Raw genomic sequence first — 21431 nt, 5'->3', positions numbered from 1 at the left:
TGCATGAATAGGCCGGTATCAGATTTTTACTCTGTATGTGTATGCCACGGCCTTCTACCGTAGTATTATGTTGGACCTTATATAACAGTTGTCTCTGCTGTTCTCCACGTCCTTCTGAAAAAGAAAACAGAGGACGGTCTAAATGTATTCAGAAAAATCCACACATTTATACATGTGGACAGAGCTCGAATTGAGAGAGGGGTGAACACGAGGTAGTGCCTCGATGTCTTCCCTTTCCTTGATGTTCTTATATGTACTGCATATATGGTAGGCACTGGCAGTGACACCAGTTGTAAGTATGTTGAAACATAGTAAATCAGTCTGTCAGGTAGTCCTTAGAGTTTTCAAGGTCTGTGTTTGTACCTTTGTAGTCATGTTTGTACCTTTCATCCAAGACTAATAACGGGCTTTTTCATGATGTCCGCTCTTCTTATTTTTAATTTTAATCTATTTTAAAACTGACTTAAAAGTCATGCGAGCTGTTTCCCGGAGAGCATGTGTATGATAGAAGCATTAATTGAGATGCACAACTAAAATTGTGATTCAATTTCCTATTTTGTTAGGATTAGCCAAGACTTCCAACAAAAGAAAGACGGTTAAATTACAAAGATGAAATGTCAGTGACTTCATTGCCCTAATTAAATTCTTATTGTGATAAAAATGAAGACATGATTTAAAAGAGACGAGTCAATCTTCAGAAAAGCAACTCAGTGAAACAAATCTGCCCTCCCCCTATTTAGGAATCATTTTAAGGCAATTTTTAAAGTATCTCCCTCTTGTGCTGAGCGAGCCTGAGAGGTTTTGCAGCGCGTGCAGCAGTTAGTCAATTTAAAATATTCTTGTGACAAGTGTCACAACGTGAAGAGTCCAAAAGATATAACTCTCCTTCCCTTCTTGCAGGAGTGGAGACACAGGGGGGGCAGGGAGATTTTTCTGATCAACGCTGCACTTTGCCCAACACTGTGACACGGCTCTGTGTCTTGCGTTGTCTCTTTTGCCTTCAGCATCTCCTCTTCCCCGCAGCTCTCTTCCGCCTTTCTCAGTTATATTTTACGGGAAGGACAAATTCAAACACGACGCTGACTGAAGTGAATCTGTTCCGCCTTCTCTCCCAAGGATGCTAATTAGGTACCGTCGGGGACGCTCAATCTCCACTGCTGAGGGCGAGGACTGGGTGGGAGCCTGAACTCATTCACACATTCGCCAACTCTCTCTACACAGAACCCTGGCCTGAGCCGACGTTTTAACTGTCCCCAGCCTCCTCTCTCCCCTTTGCCCCTTGCACTGCGGGCTAGCAATCTTTGCAGAGAGGGGCGGGGAGGGCAGCCGCTGCCCCCAGACAGACCGCGACGGGCGAGCGTACTGGGAGGGAGGCGAAGCCGCTGCGGGAGAGCAGATGCGCTAGTCCTTTGGGGAGCCCGCCGCCCGAAGCTGGAGCTGGGGCGGCGGGAGAGGAGCAGCCCCTGGCTGTGCCGGGGCTGGTGGGAGCGGGGCGGGAGCGCACGGCCAGCCTCGGGGCCCCCCGCGACGCTTGCTGCGGGCACCGCCCCTCCGCGAGGAGGAGCTGCTCCGCCACCCCTGCTCAGGCGGAGCCGGGCAGGGCATGTGCAGCGGGGGTGGTGCCTGCTGCTGCTGAGCCACACCGAGCTGCGAGCCAAGCGGCGGCCGGCGCACCATGCTGCTCCTCTCGGTGGCCAGCGCAGGGCTGCGCCCCGCTCCCGAGCCCGCCCGCCCGCCGCCGCGGCGCTGAGGGGAACCTGCTTCGGCCGGGCTGAGCGGCCGCGCCGGCCACCAGCGCGGGGCACTGGGCCGCTCGGATGTGGCAAGAAGCGATGATGAGGCGCCGCCGCTATGTGCTGGAGCGAGCAGAGCAGGCGGCCGACGGGGGCTGCGGGGTGAGCGGCGAGCAGCCCCGCTCCCGGGACTGGCTCTACGAGTCCTACTACTGCATGAGCCAGCAGCACCCGCTCCTCGTCTTCCTGCTGCTCATCGTGATGGGCGCCTGCCTGGCGCTGCTCGCCGTCTTCTTCGCTTCGGGGCTGGTAAGCGACCTGCTCCCGCTCCTGCCTTTCCCCTTCCCCTTTCCCACGGCTGCCCGGCAGGCCCCCTCCCCTCCCACTGCCCTGCCTGCCTGCGGGTCCTTGTTATCTAACTTGGTGGCCGCGTTCCGCTCTGCAGAGCAGGCAGCGAAGGCGGCAGATGCGGTGCTAAAGAAAGTTGCGTTGACCAGGGGTGTCGCGGTCCAGCAGCTCGGTGGGCAGGGGTCCGGGGCTCGTTTGGCTCCCCACAGCCCTTCCCCCGCCGCAAACTTCGCTGCTTCTTGTTGTGGTCTTAAAACGAGTTCGAGCAGCGGCAGTCAGAAGTCTGGGCTCGTATTTAATGGATCTAAAGCTGCTTCGACAAAGCACCGAGTTTAATTCGCTTAATTCATTGGCTCTGCTTTCTTCCCGCTGGCAGATTAGCCATACTGATCTTCATTTAGTGGCAGGGTTTAAATCTGCAAAAACCTTTAGTCCCCAGCAGCATTTTAAAACAACCCATTTTATGGCATTGAAGAAAGGCAGTGGAGCTTTCCCCTCTTCTTTGTAGTCACAACGTTTTCAGAGACTGACCCAGTTTCTAGACAGAGGTTCTGCTGCAGAGTGAAGCCTTTAATTTTTAGGAGAATGAAAGTTTCTTGTGCTAGCTACCCTTCCTGCATGCTAACTGCAGAGCTTCCAGGAGCTGAGAAATAAAATGTCACAACAGCAGATCTCAATCTTACCAGTTGATGGTTTCACTCAGAAATCGGGGGATCTGTGCCCTTGAATTGAAGAGAAAGGAAAAGCTGCAGAGGGCAGTAAAATTCCTAATCCTTATGGCGTCTTTCCACATTTCATGTTCAGGTTGTCACAATGTATACGAAGCAACAGTGCTTTCAGATTTTAAATAAAAGAATGGGAATTTCTGGTTTTCAGTTTGAATGTTTTATCTGAATGGTCTATTGAAATGTATTGGCTGTAGTTAGCCTCCAAGAGAGAATGAAGTTGAACATATTTGTATCTCCTCTATTAGAAGCTCAAGAAGGATATTGCATATTTAAACAATAGGTGAGCCCTGTAGGCACTTCTTTCCTTACCTACCAGGTGCAAACACCCGCATTCATGGCATCTGAAGACTTCTCTCTTGACAACTGGTGCAAAGTGTTTTTGGTGGGCTCAGACTTGGTAAAGAAGCACAATGCAGTCTGGTGTTGTTTGTTTTAAGGTCAGGATCCCAAGCTGTCAAATGGAGGATAGATACAAAACAATAGGAACATAAAACTAGTAGCAGCAGAAGTGGCTAGTGGTCCAGCAGGCTAGTGCACTAGTGTTTCACTTCAGGAACCCTGTGTTCAAACCACAGATTAAATTGATGATCTCATTCGAGTTTGTTAAAGACATTTTTGCATGGTTAAATGTGCTTAACAATCAGTGCTCAAGAGACCCAGGACTGGAGAAGCAGGTGTCTGTGTTGGATGCCAACATTAAGATGTGCTTGCATAGCTAAGAGTGCAGAGTACCTGCCTGGTGGTTGCTTGGGTTAAGACAGTACCACCAGGACCTCACAGTCATTATCACTACAAAAAAAAATTTAAATAAAAACCAGCATTCATTTCTCTGATTCACTGTGTAATTCACAACTTGTTATAACAGGCTGTACATGCTCTGTTTCATAACTCAATTTCTGAAGTAAATCTTTACAATAGTGGTGTAAGAGCAGGTCTAAACTGAAAGACTATTGAGAGTTATGGAAACAGAGCTGTATAAGTTGGCAAAGTCTTGCCACGAGTTACAACCTCAGAAACACTCTGAATTTTATAGTACAGTCTGTCGTTGGAATTCCAGACATACCACAGAGAAAAAAACCCCCTGCTTTTAGAATTTTTTTCTAATGTTTCATTTTCTGGTGGTTGACAATGAAGAGTGAGTGAGGATAGAAAAAGGATTCTTTTTTGAAGTTTTCAGTTGTGAGATGAAAGTGATTTCATTTTCAAGACGGAGTGAAAGTTTGCCATTGGAGACTGCAGCCACTGGATATTGGACAAAATTCTTTGGATCATTGCCTAGATTTCCACCTAAAAATGTCTTCTTAGAATAATCTTGCCTTGAATTATTCACAGCCAAGGAATTTTTGAAGGTTTAAATCTGTTTCTCTTATATCTGATTTAGAATTTACATCTTCCTTCCCTAGCTTTAGGACCATAATCATTTTTTGCAGATAGCAAGATGAAGGGTCTGGGCAATTATATATAAAGTTATTCATATCTGATCTGGAAAAGCCATTCTGGAATACTACCAGCTGTGACTTTATTTTGCACATAGAGTATGTGGTGGTTTTGTGTACAATATTTAATTAGGTCAGACAGTAAAAGAGTAGAAATGAAGTCATCTTTCAGTCCAAGGCAATACTATTTCTAAACAGTTATGTACCATATTTTGAAATTAAGGAAAATCTTTAACAGTCACACCTTTGGGTTTCTTATTATGCAGTTAAAATTCTTTCAGAATAATCTTAAATGCATTGTGAAAACAAATTCCAGTTTGACATTTCACAACATATTTGATTCATTTTCTTATTTTTACTTCCAATTTGAGAAGTGAACTCTAGAATCAGTCATCTGTTAGGTAAAGGGAATAACACAAATTATTAAGTATTTTTATATTTCAGGCTTTCCCTAAGAAAATTTCAGGCTGACAGTCATAAGATGACTACTTTTTTTGCTTTTATTTAGTATTTGTATTTGTTTTGTTAAAATAGATTGCCATGCCTACTTGATTGCTGATATATTTCATGTATGTCTCAGACTTCATCATTCTTTTTTGATAATACGTTCTCAACTATTTCCAAAATATGGCTAGCCTTACAGGGAAATGTTGCACTTAGTCATTTATTTTGTCACAATACCAGTTATAAGATGAAAAATTCATAGAAGCTTTACCAGAATTATATTAAAGAAGCTGGTTTGAATTTCAAATTGCCATTTGAAATCTAATTCTGTTAACTGTGCAGTACACAGATTTTTAGTTTAATGGTTTCTTTGGAGATTGTGTTCTATATCATAAGAATACTGTATTTTTAACCTTTGAAACTAAAGTTTAGAACCTCTTACATATTAAATATACAATTCCTGGGATAGTGGTGGATGAACAGTCAAAGCTAGAAACTCTAAATGATACTGTACATTTTTTTTCCTGCTCTGTGTCAGCCTTTTAAATGTCCTTCTATCACATAGCTCCTTTTGCTTCTCTGCACTTGACATAAAATATATAATAAATCAAACACTGGGGAAACAGGTCAGGCTTCCATCTTTGGCAGCTGCTTGAAAAGTTGGAGAGCAAATTCCTTATTCCCAGATCCCTAAGAGCCTTCCAGTACTAAGAAAGCAGTGCCAGATGTCAGTGTTATTTTCAGTAGCTACTTACTTTCTTGTTGCTTCCATGTTCCATATATATGGAGCAGGAGGAACCCATTTCCCCCCCTCCTTTTTAGTATAAAAAAACGACTTTCTATTGCCAGCAATACACTGAATAATTCTGTCCATATGTATGTTATAATCCCAATTTGTAGGAATAAAAAAGAATTGGTTAATTTTGGGTCTGAAGGCCATTGAAATGTAAAATTGTGAAGGAGTGTTTCTGAAATATCTACAGTTGTGACATTCTGTTCCTTATATAACTAAATGAAGATTTTGTGGGGGTCACTTTTGGAAGTGAGATGTTCCATATATATATAAATGTTTAACCTTAAAGTTACTATTTAAAGAGCATATATATTTGGATAGCTGCTTTATTAACCACAATATGGTACAAGTAACATGTGACATGGTAGAAGTAACCATGTGAAGTAACAGTGAAATCCACTGACCTGTTAGATTGGTGACATCTATTTTAAACAGTAGAGTATCATGTGCACTGTGTATAGCTGTGTGGCTGAAGTTTGCTCATATTCCAGCTACCAGCATTCGGCTTAGTTTTTCTTTAAATAAGGGAAAAAAATCATATGCTGGTGCTTCATTATTATAGAGGCAGAATCTGGGTCTGATCCTAGAGTCCTTAATGAAGTAAAAATCCCTTTGATTTGAAATCAGTTTGATTCACAGGCACAAAAGAGGGCAGAATGTGTCTTTAAGAATCTTTTCTGTGATAAGAATAACTGTATTCTATAACTTTTCATTCCAATTTGTAGTTTCTCATGACACATTTGAAACACTATTCAGTAATCACTGTTCTCTGTTAAATAATTTGAATGTTATTTAGTTATACTGACTTCAAGTTTCTGGACCAATTCTTGAAAAATATAAAGTTTTAAAATAATTATCCAGCAATAGTATGGGTCTATTACCCTTCTCATTAAAAATAATTAAAAAAATAAGCACCATTTTCCTCTCCCTCATATTAAATTTGTTATGTACTCTGTCTCAAATTTTGTGATCCTTAACAAGTCAAACAGTTCCTGAAGTCAGCAAGACCTTTGCTTGATCAGGAACTGCATTTGGTTCTATATCAGGAACAAAATTATAGGAGAAAACTACCTTTTAGTAGCTGATTTGAAAGTGGGAGTCAAAGTGCAGAGTTATCATTACATTATTTAATGGTTCAAGACTTGGATATTCATCACTTCAGTGGTCCTGACTTCAGTTGGGCTGCATGGATATAAAAAAGCACATATTTGACCTTTGATGTGTATACCCAGTGCTGTTGCTCTGAAAACCATAACTTTAACTCTTGTGACTATCATTGATATTTTAACTGCATAAGAATGTTGCATTAATGTAGCTTTTTTTGCACTAAATTTGTTATTGTATAATAACACTTAAAATGGAAACAATATGCTTCAGTAAGTATACTTCAAAAATGTATTTACATGTACCTGAATATTTGTATTTCAAATATATTAAACATCAGATGAACTTATTTGCAGATCTTATTTAACCAAAGGATAGGTACAGTACTTGCTTTCATGCACTTCTCTGCTAATGTGCCTTAACCTCTTTTTTAGAGGAAATACTTCACGGGGTGAAAATATAGTTAATTGTTTCTGCCCATATAGTCCCTGGCTTCTCTTCTGTGAGTGCCACCCAGCAGCAATTGTAAAGTTAGCTTTTCTGATGTGGACGCCAGTCTACTAGGAGTTGGACTGAGACCACTAACTCATTTCCCATAGGCAATTAAACATTCTCAGATGGGAGCTACTACTGTTGATTACTGCCCTGCTGGGCTGGATTTCAAATGGTGCCATATAAGCGAAAGACTTTGCATTCAATTTCCAATCCCCCAAACCCCATCCAGTCCGTTGGAACAAAAAAGGTGAATTAATATGCGCTGACAGATTTTATTTTTCATATACCATTAACAAAGTCAAGTGATGCAAATCAAAGAAGAATTCCAGATACTGCAAGCTGCCAAAAACGTGACATTTATAGAATGAAAAAGGAAAAAGCAGGAAGAATGGATTTATAACTGGAGTCAGAACAGCTCAGACTGGGTGTCTGGGGATTGCCAAAGCCGTCATTAAGCAAGGATCACTTACACCAGCACATAGGGTGTGATTCAGATCTCTTACACCATTTTAATGGTGGTGTAATGACATTGACTCCCAGGGGGTTACTTCTGCTTTATAGTGGTATATGTGTGATAGAGTCAGGCATAAAAACAGTTTACAAAAATCACCCTGAGTCTTGTATAACATAGGGTCAAACCACATTCCTCCAGCATCAAAACTATTGTCTCTGTTGAATCCAAAAGAGTTGCACTGGAGCTGAATTTGACCTATTCTTTAGATGGAAAACAAAATGCTATAAAATGATTATGTAATTTTAAAAATAGGGGTATTTTAATGCAGTCATGTATTTTCTGGAAAACCTTCTATCTTTGGAATTTATCCAATATTAAATAATAATTTATCACATGCTGAAAAGTGAATATGGGAAAGGGCATCTTATTCAGTAGATCTGTTTTCTCTGAGTATCCAGAGTTATATCAGCTCACTTTAGTGACAAAAATATATTTTTCTGCTTTTTACTACTCTCAACTCTGCAGAGCCAAGAGTGCTAAGATTCAGTGAGCTTAGTGTTCTGTTCCAGTTTGTGCATCATGAATGTAGTTGTTTACTGGATTCCAAATAATTTACACCTTTGCCATTCCATGGGTGGCAAAAGTCTCACTGAGGGACTAATTTGTGCTGAAGACCCCTTTATTACTGTAATGATGATGATACGTGGTGGGAAATAATAACCCAGTTTGGCTTCCAGATTCCAAGCTAAACTTGCTTGGCTGGAAGTTAGAAAAAAGTTTTTTAAATGGTCACATTTGATACAAGAATAATTGAATCATTGAGGGATGATAATCCTTGAGCCCTAAAGTACTATTTTTGTTACAAGAAGAAAAGGAGTACTTGTGGCACCTTAGAGACTAACAAATTTATTTGATCATAAGCTTTCATGAGCTACAGCTCACTTCATCGGATGCATTCCATGGAAAATTTTCCGATGAAGTGAGCTGTAGCTCATGAAAGCTTATGCTCAAATAAATTGGTTAGTCTCTAAGGTGCCACAAGTACTCCTTTTCTTTTTGCGAATACAAACTAACATGGCTGCTACTCTGAAACCTATTTTTGTTACAGTTGCTTTTCTGAATAGAGCCACACTTTAACAATATGTATGTGAAGACTAATGTACTTTGCTATTTTGTTTGAAGAAGCATTTCAAAATTCTCCTTTTGCTTTTACATTTAAAGTTAGAAAACTTTTCATAATATTCAGCTACGGACATAGTAAGCTATTCAAGTTAGTTCAGCTTGAGTGTGCACAAGATTGATAAAACGATTCAGACCCCAGCAGTAGTCTGCTACACATAGACTGGAGGCAAATTACATTAGCAGTACAGAATAAACCATAAAGTGCCAAAGGATTAAAGTAGCCCATGGAAACATTTGCTAAAATTGAAAATATTAAGCTTCCATTATTTTATGGAGACACTTCATTAAAATGTATGATTCATCATAAGAGAGTTCAATGTTGTACAGTAGTTCTGTTGTTTAAAATGTAACCTGAGGTCATGCCATTTATTAGACAAAGAAATAATTGTGTAAAGGATGACAAAAGCTGTAGCTTCTTGAAAAGACCCCAGAGAGTGATTCTTCAGTTTCCACCTGAGATAACAGGCATATTGCATAAAAGCTCAGAATTCTGTCCAGAAAGTGGTAGACATTTAATTTGTTCAGTAATTAAAAGACAGCAAGGGAGAAAACGTTTAGAAAGATAAAGAGCTGATCAAAGAAGAACCATATACTGTAGGCTAAGCCATTATGTTGGAAGGCACCATGCTGTCAGTTTAATTCCATTACCTTCAGTGTACTTTAATCTGAGACCAATGATAGAAAAGGCAAAAATATGTTCCTTTGCCCTTTTCTAAAGAAATGTGATGTTCAGGTTTTCAAGATTTCATCTCTTTGCACTTGTCTGCTGATTTCAGCTTACTGATCATGTTAATGTTTGTAACTTTGTAATCAGTGTTGTGCCAGTTTTAAATGTTCAGCCTTTGAATTTATGTCACTGATCATCCGTAATTCCAGTGAAGCGATAAGAAAATGTTATGGTTAAAAGGGGTTTCTTTAGAAAAAAATCCCAACCTAGTGATTTGTGTGTGTGTGTGTGTTTGTGTGTGTTTTCTATGCTGTTTCATTCTTTTGAGCTTCTTTGACTCTGACATATACTTACACAAGCATATTTGAAAGGTTTTGGATATTAAAAACAGGAGCCATATCCTAAGGTGGTATAAATTGGTGTAACTTCTTTGAATCAATTATGTTTTCATTTACACAAACTGAGGATCTGTCCCATTATGTTCTAAGGCTTCTTGTTCTCCCTATTTGGACACAGTCTGTCTAGGAGCATAGTTAATGTATTGAATCAATTTTCATTGGCTGTTGAAAAGAGGGAAATGGGTGGAATTTTGAATTGCTAAGGATGCCTGGTTTGCCAATAATCTATAAACAAATGATTGAATATACTGAAATAATGAAAACAGGTATTTTCAGTATTGTTCTTATCATTGAACTGTAGCCTCAATCTTTTAAGTCACTGTTTCTCTTCATTGTTAGTTTAATTCAATAGCAGTCTGTTCATCTTTAAGGTTAGCAACATCACTTTCTATGAGACACAAAACATGCAACTTAATGTTAACATGTAGTAATCTAGGGAAACTAGACCCTTTAGAATATAATAGTGTTCTGGGCTCAGATCCGTGCAATCCCAGAGTAGAAATGCAGAAGTGAAAAAACTCAGCTGAAATTCCTTTTTGTATGGCTTTGTCTAACCTTCCTTTGGTTAAGACAGTAAAAAATAAATGCAGTGAGGTAACAAAGTGACAAAGTTGACTCCAATTTGCTATTGACTTTAATGCAGTGACAAAGTTCCTCCTCTACCTTGATGGGTCTTGCGCTTAGTGGCAGATTTGCTCGCCTCGGAGATTCACGGCAGCCCTTAGTTTGGCCGTTTTCGTGAACCCACAGTCCAGGTCAACTTCTCCTGTGTCTGACCAGGAGTTGGGGGTTTGGGGGGAATCTGCGCCCGCCCTCTACTCCGGGTTCCAGCCCAGGGCCCTGTGGAATGCAGCTGTCTAGAGTGCCTCCTGGAACAGCTGTGCGACAGCTACAACTCCCTGGGCTACTTCCCCATGGCCTCCTCCCAACACCTTCTTTATCCTCACCATAGGACCTTCCTCCTCCTGATAATGCTTGTACTCCTCAGTCCGCCAACAGTAGGCATTCTCAGTCTCAGCTCCTAACGCCTCTTGCTCCCAGCTCCTCACACACACACACCACAAACTGAAGTGAGCTCCTTTTTAAACCCAGGTGCCCTTAATTGATTCTAGCAGCTTCTTGATTGGCTGCAAGTGTTCTAATCAGCCTGTCTGTCTTAATTGTCTCCAGAAGGTTCCTGATTGTTCTGGAACCTTCCCTGTTATCTTGCCCAGGGAAAGGGGACCTACTTAACCTGGGGCTAATATATCTGCCTTCTGTCACTCTCCTGTAGCCATCTGGCCTGACCCTGTCACAATACATCATTAAGATCAGGAATGCAGATGCACAAAACTCAGGAGATTCAAAGATAGAGTTCAGCAATTGTAACTCTGCTACATTACCTGTATGTAATATTTCGTCATTGTGATTACAGCATGTGTGATTACATTTGTGTTTATATTTGACCCTACTGCTGCAAACATGTATACACATGCTTAACTTTAAGCAGCAGTCTTCTCTGTCTTCCAAAACACTACTCAGGTACTTAAAGGTAAACATATGCATAAAAGTGTATGTGCAATGTGCCAAGGTTTCATGGTGGGATATAAGAACCATAACTTGAAATTTACTGATATTAGTTCTGTTTAAGTTCTAATTGTTAATGTTGAATTCACTATTTTTGAGATACCTTTTTAAATTAAAAGGTAAAAATAAAAACAGGAGAAAAGTTAGCTTCTGCACATTACAGTCCCACTTCTCATCCCACTGAAGTCAGAGTTTTGCTATTCATAGAATCATAGAATATCAGGGTTGGAAGGGACCTCAGGAGGTCATCTAGTCCAACCCCCTGCTCAGAGCAGGACCAATCCCCAATTAAATCATCCCAGCCAGGGCTTTGTCAAGCCTGACCTTAAAAACTTCTAAGGAAGGAGATTCTACCACCTCCCTAGGTAACGCATTCCAGTGTTTCACCACCCTCTTAGTGAAAAAGTTTTTCCTAATATCCAACCTAAACCTCCCCCACTGCAACTTGAGACCATTACTCCTTGTCCTGTCCTCTTCTACCACTGAGAATAGTTTAGAACCATCCTCTCTGGAACCACCTCTCAGGTAGTTGAAAGCAGCTATCAAATCCCCCCTCATTCTTCTCTTCTGCAGACTAAACAATCCCAGTTCCCTCAGCCTCTCCTCATAACTCATGTGTTCCAGACCCCTAATCATTTTTGTTGCCCTTCGCTGGACTCTCTCCAATTTATCCACATCCTTCTTGTAGTGTGGGGCCCAAAACTGGACACAGTACTCCAGATGAGGCCTCACCAATGTCGAATAGAGGGGGACGATCACGTCCCTCGATCTGCTCGCTGTGCCCCTACTTATACATCCCAAAATACCATTGGCCTTCTTGGCAACAAGGGCACACTGCTGACTCATATCCAGCTTCTCTTGACTTTAATGGGCACAGGAGCATGGGTCATTTCAAAAAGCAGAAAGGAAAAGTAGAAACAAAAAGCTGTTGCTACAATTACATGTCTGTAGTCACAGTCAAATAAGTGTATATTTTGAACATGCTAACTTTAAAGGTGGGTAAGATAAGTGTCATAAACCATCCCAGTGTTTTAAAAAGGAATATGTTGGGCTCCAGAAGGTGTGGGGTCCTCTTTCTTCGCTACCCTGATGGTTTCCAGGGTACTGTACACTAAGAGTTGCAAAGCATCTGAGTGTTAGAAATGTGAATGATATATGCAATGATGATCACATACTACAAACAAAAAAGGTGATTTTGGGTAGAGGGGGAAGGGAAGGACTTGCCAGAGACTTTGTGAAGATGCTAAGGATCTCTGCAGATATTCAGTGTTTTGCTGAATTATTAAGGGGAAGGAAGGGAAGGAGGATGTACTGCACCTGCAGAATATATTTTCAATCTTATCTAACTTCATTGTTAGTCAGACAATTTTTGATCAAACAAAAGAAAATGTGCACATCCCATTGAGAGCTATTATATGACATGCCAAGTTCTAAAGTTTAAAAACAAAGCCAGTTTTAAGTTATCAGAGCAGAAAAAAAAATCAACAAAATTCAACAACAACAATCATACTTACACATCTCAAAATCGGCCAAATGGAATTTTTCATGTTATCCAGAAGAATTCATCTTTGGGATGAGAAACAAATATGAAAAATTTCAGCCTAAAGGGTAATTTTCTGGAAGGTTTAAGCATTTGAAAAATAAGCTCTTGGGGCCTGACTCCACAGCTCTTGCTCACGCTACTGATCCCATTACAGTCTGGACTGCTTGTATAAGTGAGTAACTGTGTGTTTAAGGATTGCAGGATCAGGTCTTTACAGTGCTAGTGCCTCTAACCATAAGTACTGTGGAGCTAATACAATGGTATAAAACAATTTTATTTTAGTATAATGTTAAAGTGATTTGTCTTGAAAGTTATAAAGTCATGTAGTAACAATTGATTACTTATTTTTGGTTCTGCAAATAATTTTAAGTATTGCTTAGTTTAAATAAATTTCATTGTAGATTGGATATGATTGAAACCTGATCCACATGTAACTGATTTTGCCAAGCTCTGGGATTCCATTAACTACTAAATTTCCAGTGATATGGCTTAAGAAACTAAGCTCAGTCTATGCATATGAAACATTTAGTTAAGTAATTGATATAGCTTTCAATACAACAAAACCTCCAGAGAAGTGTGAATAATACATTCCTGTTTTACTCACACATTCTTTGCTGCTATTCTGGACTAGGTAATAAGGAGTTAAGCCCAAAATTTAAAAAGATGTTTAAGCATTGCTCCGCTCAGCACTGCAAGCCTAAATGGTTTAGATGGCTAAGTCCCACTTCAGTGTGTACAATGATTTTCCTGATTCTACTTTGTAATAATCATTTCCTCCATTTATCATAGGGTGCACATTGCAATAGTATAGTTAACAGTTTTTGTATTATGTAAATAGTCCCAAATGTGATATTAAAAGTGAAAAAAATAGTTCTGTATATTCATCGTGCCTTTGTAAGATTCAAACTCAATGGGCTACCAATTTAGAACAATTGATTGTTTAATCAAATATTTGTGAGAAAGACATGTTTTAGTTGTGAGCCCAAGTTCTTTAAATTTTAACTTCCTTTTCACTTCTCTCTCTTTCCAGGAAATTGATGATCATGTGGCATTTTTAATAACCGTTCCAACAGCCCTAGCAATCTTCTTTGCCATATTTATCCTTGTCTGCATAGAATCTGTGTTTAAGAAGCTGCTCCGTATTTTCTCTTTGGTGGTGTGGGTGTGTCTTGTTGCCATGGGATATCTCTTCATGTGTTTTGGAGGTATCATGTGTCCCTGGGACCAGGTAAGGTTTTTTTTTTTTTAATTTGTTTTTCTTTATGATATTTGAGTCAGATCCTGAGAATCCTTTCATATACAAGTATTCTCATTCCTGTCAGTGGGATAGCTCATGTGAAATACTTGCATAAGTAAGGGTTTGCAGGCTCAGACTCTACATAAATGTATTTCTATCTGCAACATGAAAAAAATTAGCTTGTGCCCTCTTTTTGCTCTTAATACTGTAGAAAGAAGGTCTGAAATATTTCTTTTCTTTTTGCCTGCTTGTTTAGATATTGAACATTCTGTTTTTGCTATCATGAAATATTCTGTGGTGACTGGAAAACTAGTGCAATTGTGGTATCAGAAGAGTAAAGTGACCAAAAGCAGAGTTATCGAGAGGGAAAGGGAGTTTTAGTCAGACTGTTCAAAACTTTGGTTTTTGTTAACACGTGTTCAATTCCAATAAATTACAACTCCAACCCATTGAAGAAAAGATGTATTTGTTAAAGATTCAACATTCCCATCCCTTCAGTTAAGATTAAGCTTCAGAGGGGTAGCTGTGTTAGTCTGGATCTGTAAAAGCGGCAAAGAGTCCTGTGGCACCTTATAGACTAACAGACGTCTTGGAGCATGAGCCACGAAAGCTCATGCTCCAATACGTAAATTAAGATTGAAGAGCTTGCAGTACAAATGTTCTGAGTGCTCCAAAAGATCATCCACAAAACCCAAACTTTCTGGATACCCCCAATATTTCTAAGATAATAAAGTAGGGAGGGAAAAAATACTTTGCTCCACAACCTTCTAGGCCTTCTCTATAGGTCTTAAAGAAGCAAGATAGGGCACAAGCCCAATTAAAAACCCAAAAACCCAAAACAAAAACCTCAAGCCCACTTAGCAGATCATCTTTACATGCCACCACCTCTAACATCATAAGTTTATTTATCATATATAAAAAAAGAGGTGCTTCTTCTGATTAGTGAAGGTGTTTTTGGAAGGTCATTGAATGTGAACCCTAATCTATAATTAGTTTATTCATATCAATAACGATTAAGCAACACATGAAATTCTGTAGCACGGAACAAATAAGAGGAAAAAAGAATCTGGTTGTATTGAATAATGTCCTTGTATCCTTTAACTGACAGATTAAGTTATTTGAAAAAGCAAGTAAATGAGTATTAGAATTCCTCTTAAGTAACTTATTCCAGAGAACTAATTCTCTTCTGCTTTCAGTATAGGCTTGGAAAATGAGCAAAGCGTGACCAATATAATTATTAAATCTAATATTACAAACTAAAAAAACACACACCCCCCAACATGCTCTGCTATTGGTACTTGCTAAGGAGCGCAGTATTAAGTCTCTCAATTAATGTAAGAACTGAACAAGGTGAATCAGAAGATAATAGACTCAGCATGTTGCTTTATAAATTAGATAGATAAAAATGTATCTAGGAGAACAAAAACAACTGTGATATATAAATGATTGAAAACTAACGTCCATATCACCCCTAGACTTCTGTGATTGGAGAAGCTAATGGCCAGAAAAATCTCTCCTGGGAGGTATGAAGGTGGGGAACATTATTTCTGCCTCTGTGGGATCTTACTGATGCGCCTCACTGAAGCTCTTTAGGTTCAGTTAAGCTCCATGACATCAGCCGCTGCCAAGTCTCTGGACTTCCATGCAGAAATCTGATTGTGAATTAATGCTGTTTCAAGAGCATTAAGCCTTGCTAGGAACCCCCTTAATGGCAGCTATAGCACAGCCTCAGAAGTACTATGCCATGGTGCAGCAGCAGCAATGCATAGAGGCAGCCCCTCCATGGAAGTGGGACCCTAGTATCTGATTAGAAGAAAACTATGGGGTTGGGAGGCTGCACCTCCTGTTTTCTTTGCAGCACCCCAGTACTTCCTCACAGAGGGGAGGATTTGAGCAACATAAAGTAAATCTTATGGAGTCTTCTGCCTTGTCCCATGCCAGTGTCATTCCCATGAATATCACTGCAGGATTGCATGACCTACCCCTGTCAAAATGCCCATTAAATTCAGTTGGCACAGAACTGATACCTAAATTGGTAAATCTACTGTGATTTATTTGTTATATTTCTGATACTTATTAATAATCCACTGTATTATAGAGTTATAGTTCACAACTTTTATTTTCTTGCTTTCCCCCCCATTGAATTGTCTTATTGGGATCCAGGAAGTGCCATCCGCCCACTGCTAAAGGATCTCCCCCCAGCCTAAGAGAGGGGTCCACAGGACCTGGAAAACCAAATAATTATGGGGGACAACTAATAAACAACAGGGACAGGAGTGCGGTCAAAGGGTCAAATGAAGGAAACCAGACGGAGACACCAAGCAGAGAACCCCAGACAGCCCCCACTGCTCCTCGAAGGCATCAAGGAGTCAGTGGTCGCTGCCCAGAGGAACTCTGCCCGGAGGCGTGAATGGACAGAGGATCGGAATTGGGCCCCACAGTCACAGGAGACTCCATCAGCCAACCTCCTCACCCTGGTTTTATAGATGGCCACTTTAGCCAGGGCCAGGAGGAGGTTGACCAGGAGGTCCCGTGACTTAGCGGGGCCAAGGACAGGGAGTACATAGATAAGGAGGTGAGGGGAAAAGTGCAACCAAAATCTTAACAAAATATTTGTGAGGAGCCGGAATAGGGGCTGCAGCCTGGCGTACTCCAGGTATATGTGCGCCAGGGTTACCCTCACACCGCAAAAGGGGCAGGTGTCTGGGAGTAGAGTAAACCGCGCCAAGTACACGCCCGTGCTCATGGCCCCGTGAAGGAGCCGCCAAATAATATCCCTGGTGGCCCTCGGGACCAGGGTGGAATATAGGCCAGCCCACTGGGGCCTCTCACCCTCTAAAGGTGGCAGGAGGTCCTGCCACTTCGTGTCAGGGCGGGGCGTGAGGGTAAGGATGTGAAGGGTGTGGAGCACGAGCGTGTATAGATGTTTCCTTGGCGCGGTCTGGAAACGGACCGGGTGCAGCTCATGTATCCAGCTCACGGTGAAGAGGCGGGGGAGGGGGGGGCCGGGTGTCGGTTGGGTCCACGGGGCAGGGGCCCGATGAAAAGATCCGGACTGCCTGGGATGGAGGGTGGGCGGGACGTGCCCTCTCTCAGGACCCAGTCCAGGTAAACCCAAGCAGTGGGCAGCAAGGTGGCCCTCAGCTCCTGAAGTAGCCACCGGGGAGTATGAGGTCTGGAGAGCCTCATGCGCTGAGTGAGTGTCAGGGGATCCAGCCGGTCTCCCTGGTCGTAGTCCAGGAGGTCTCCGACTCTGGTGACTTCTGCCAGGACCAACCTCTGGCTCCCCCATTGAATTGTAACAGGGATTTTATCATGTATATTAAGTTTTCCTTTTGCAAATTTTTGTAGACTGAAAGTTTGGTAGAATCTTTAACATTTTAGTGATATATATGGTGGCTTCTAATCCTTTAAGATAAACAGTAACTTCAAAAAGCACTCTGCCTTATTACTTAGGCCCTGATCCTGCAAACACTTAGGCACATGCTAAACTTTAAACACATGAGCAGTCCCTTTGAAACTGTTGACTTAGGCTTAAAATTGAGCATTTATGTAATTAATTTTAGGTCTGCGGCCTTCCTCTCTGTAAGTGAGAATTAGGATTCAGGGATTCGCTGTCAAAGGACCTGTAGTAGAACAAATAAATTTACTGTTCACTGTGTTATTAACTGATTGGCACTGTAGGCCCAGGCAAAAGCGTTCTGTTATAAAAAGGAAGGTATGAATTGGTTGGAGTGAGAAGAAGTCTCTTCTAGATAACGGAGAGTCCATACCTTTGTGATCTCTAGGCTGGATTACTCAAACATTCATTATTTCATACTGTTCCTCTAAACAACTCACACATTGCAGTTATTGCAGAAGATAGGAATAAGAATACAGGGGCCACCCTTAAAAAATTGCAGTTTTTCATTTGAGTGGGTAAGGTCACCTTAGTATCTGCAGCAGTCATTTTAACTTCCTGTAGTGAGGCAAAGATTCACCGGTTCAGCACCTCCTGCTGGTCATCTTGGAATTAGCTCTTTTTGCAGTTTACGGAGCACCCTCTGCAGGCCGATATCTTACCTGCCGCTGGCCCCAAGTCCCTCCCAGACCCCGGTGCCCTTGCCTCAGTGGCTACTTCCAGTCATCATCTAGCCCCCTTTCCCTGGGGCAGACTGCAGTCTGTAATGGCCACTCATCACTGGCAAGGAGGTTAGGACATGCTGCCTTTGCCTATCCTATTTTCCTATGATTATTCCCTTCCCTTCCCTCCCCTCTCCTCCCCCTCCCCCCCCCCCCCCCCCGTTCCTCAGATGTTCTTGTCAACTGCTGGAAATGGCCCACCTTGATTATCACTACAAAAGGTCCCCCCCCGCCCCGCTCTCCTGCTGGTAATAGCTCGCCTTACCTGATCACTCTCATTACAGTGTGTATAGTAACACCCATTGTTTCATGTTCTCTATATAAATCTCCCCAATGTATTTTCCACTGAATGCATCCGATGAAGTGAGCTGTAGCTCACGAAAGCTTATGCTCAGATAAATTTGTTAGTCTCTAAGGTGCCACAAGTACTCCTTTTCTTTTTGCGGATACAGACTAACATGGCTGCTACTCTGAAACCTGTCAGATATTTTTAAGTACATCAGAAGTGGGAAGTCTGCCAAATGATCAGTGGGACTACTGGACTATTGAGGCAATAAAGGAGCACTCAAGGAAGACAAGGCCATTGAGGAGAAGCTAAATGAATTCTTTGCATTGATCTTCACAGCAGAGTATCTGAGGGAGATTCCCACACCTGAGAAACTGTCCCAGCTTGAGGTGTCAGTAGAGGAGGTTTTGAAACAAATGGATACATTATACAGTAATAAATCACCAGGACCAGATGGCTTTCATCCAAGAGTTCTAAAGGAACTCAAATATAAAATTTCAGAATTGCTAACTGTGGTATGTAACCTATCACCTAAATCAGCCTATGTACCAGATGATTCTGGGATAGCTAATCATAGAATCATAGAAGTGTAGGACTGGGAGGGATATTGAGAGGTCATCGTGTCCTGTCCCCTGCATTCAAGGCAGGACTGTGTAATAACTAGACCTTTACTGACAGGTGTTTGTCTAACCTGTTCTTAAAAAACCTCCAGTGACGGAGATTCTACAGTCTCCCTAAGCAGTTGGTTCCAGTGCTTAAATACCCTGACAATTAAGAAGTTTTTCCTAATGTCCAACCTAAACCTCCCTTCTGCAATTTCTTGTCATATTCTCAGAAGCTAATGAGAACAATTTTTGCCCTTCTCCTTGTAACAACCTCTTATGTACTTGAAAACTGTTATCATGTTCCCCCTCAGTCTTCTCTTCTCTAAACTAAACAAACCCCATTTTTTCAGTCTTTCCTCATAGGTAATGTTTTCTAGATCTTTAATCATTTTTGTTGCTCTTCTCTGGACTTTCTCCAATTTGGCACCCAGACCTGGACACATTTCTACAGTTGAGGCCTTATCAGTACGGAGTAGAGTGGAAGAATTACTTTTCATATCTTGCTTACGGCACTTCTGCTAATACATCCCAGAACGATGTTTAGTTTTTTTACAACAGCGTTACAATGTTGACTCATATTTAGCTTGTGATCCACTATGACCCCCAGATCCCTCTCTGCAGTACTCTTTCCTAGGCAGTGATTTCCCATTATGTATGTGTACAATTGATTATTCCTTCCTAGTCGGAGTACTTCGCATTTGTCCTTATTGAATTTTATCCTGTTTACTTCAGACCATTTCTCCAGTTTGTCCAGATCATTTTGAATTTTAATCTGATCCTCCAAAGCATTTTCAGCCCCTCCCAGTTTGGTATCATCCACAAACTTTATAAGTGTACTCTCTATGCCATTATCTAAATCATTTATGAAGATATTGAATGGAAATGGACCCACGACTGATCCTTGCAGGATCCATATGACCTGCAGCTTGACTGTGAATCACTGATAGCTAGGGTCCTATCAAATTCACAGTCCATTTTGGTCAATTTCACAGTAATAGGATTTTAAAAATTGTAAATTTCATGATTTCATTTATTTAAATATGAAATTTCACAGTGTCACAATTGTAGGGGTCCTGACCCAAAAAGGAGTTGTGTGTGTGTGGGAAGGGGTGGCAGGGTTTGCAAGGTTATTGAGGGGTGGTTTGCAGTACTGCTACCCTTACTTCTGCACTGCTGCTGGCAGAGGCGCTGTCTTCAGAGCTGGGCAGCCGGAAAGCAGCAGCTGCTGGTCAGGAGCCCAGTTCTGAAGGCAGAGCCGCCACCAGCAGCAGCGCAGAAGTAAGGATGGCATGGTATGGAACATGCATCCAACAAAGTGGGTATTCACCAACGGAAGCTTATACTCCAATACGTCTGTTAGTCTGTAAGGTGCCACAAGACTCTTTGCCACTTCTACAGATCCAGAGTAACACGGCTACCACTCTGATACATGGTATGGTATTGCCACCCTTACTTCTGCACTGCTGCTGGTGGGGCACTACCTTCAAATCTGGGTGCCTGGCCAACAGCCACCATTTTCCAGATGCCCAGCTCTGAAGGCAGTGCAGAAATAAGGGTGGCAATACTCTGACCTCCCTAAAATAACTCGCAACCCCCTTGCACCTCTCTTTTGGGCCAGGACCCCCAATTTGAGAAATGCTGGTCTCTCCTGTAAAATCTGGATAGTATAGGGTAAAAGTACACAAAAGACCAGATTTCACAGTGGGGAGACCAGATTTCATGGTCCGTGACATGTTTTTCATGGCCGTGAATTTGGTAGGGCCCTACTGATAACTACTCTCTGGGAAATGTTTTCCGAATAGTTATGCACTCACCTTATAGTATCTCCATCTAGGTTGTATTTCCGTAGTTTGTTTATTAGATGGTCATGTGAGACAGTGTCAAAAGCCTTATTAAAGTCAGGATATACCACATCTACTGCTTCCCCCCATCCACAAGCTTGTTACCCTGTCAAAGAAAGCTGTTAGGTTGGTTTGACACAATTTTTTCTTGACAAATCCATGATGACTGCTACTTATCACCTTATTATCTTCTAGGTAATGTAATGCCTATTTTTAAAAAGGGCTCCAGAGGCTATCATTTCAATTACTGGCTGGTAAACCTAACTTCAGCACCAAGCAAATTGGTTGAAACTATAGTAGGGAACAGAATTATGAGACACATAGATGAACATGATATGTTGGGGCTTTCGTAGAGGGAAATCATGTCTCTAATCTATTAGAATTCTGTGAAGAGGTTAACAAACATGTGGACAAGGGTGATCCAGTGGATGTAGTGTACATGACCTTAC

General features: G+C 41.4%; 1 protein-coding gene across 5 annotated transcripts in view; it reads left to right on the top strand.

Moving 5' to 3' along the window:
- The first annotated feature begins 1043 nt into the window (after nucleotides 1-1043).
- ADCY2 (adenylate cyclase 2) overlaps nucleotides 1044-21431 on the top strand; it is a 431011-nt gene continuing 410623 nt past the window's right edge. For 3 of the 5 annotated variants that reach the window (XM_073332377.2, XM_073332375.2, XM_073332374.2), the window contains exons 1-2: nucleotides 1048-2042; nucleotides 13922-14119. In XM_073332377.2, the coding sequence (XP_073188478.2) occupies nucleotides 1818-2042; nucleotides 13922-14119 (423 nt within the window). In that variant the 5' untranslated portion in view covers nucleotides 1048-1817. Of the gene's footprint in view, nucleotides 2043-13921; nucleotides 14120-21431 lie in introns of all 5 variants that reach the window. The other 2 variants (XR_012157385.2, XM_073332378.2) reach the window with 2 other exon arrangements.

This window comes from Lepidochelys kempii, chromosome 2 (genome assembly GCF_965140285.1).
Source record: "Lepidochelys kempii isolate rLepKem1 chromosome 2, rLepKem1.hap1, whole genome shotgun sequence".
In the NCBI taxonomy this organism is placed as follows: domain Eukaryota; kingdom Metazoa; phylum Chordata; order Testudines; family Cheloniidae; genus Lepidochelys; species Lepidochelys kempii.
The sequence above is the reverse complement of the archived record's forward strand: the minus strand, read 5'-3'. Positions and strand labels throughout refer to the sequence as shown.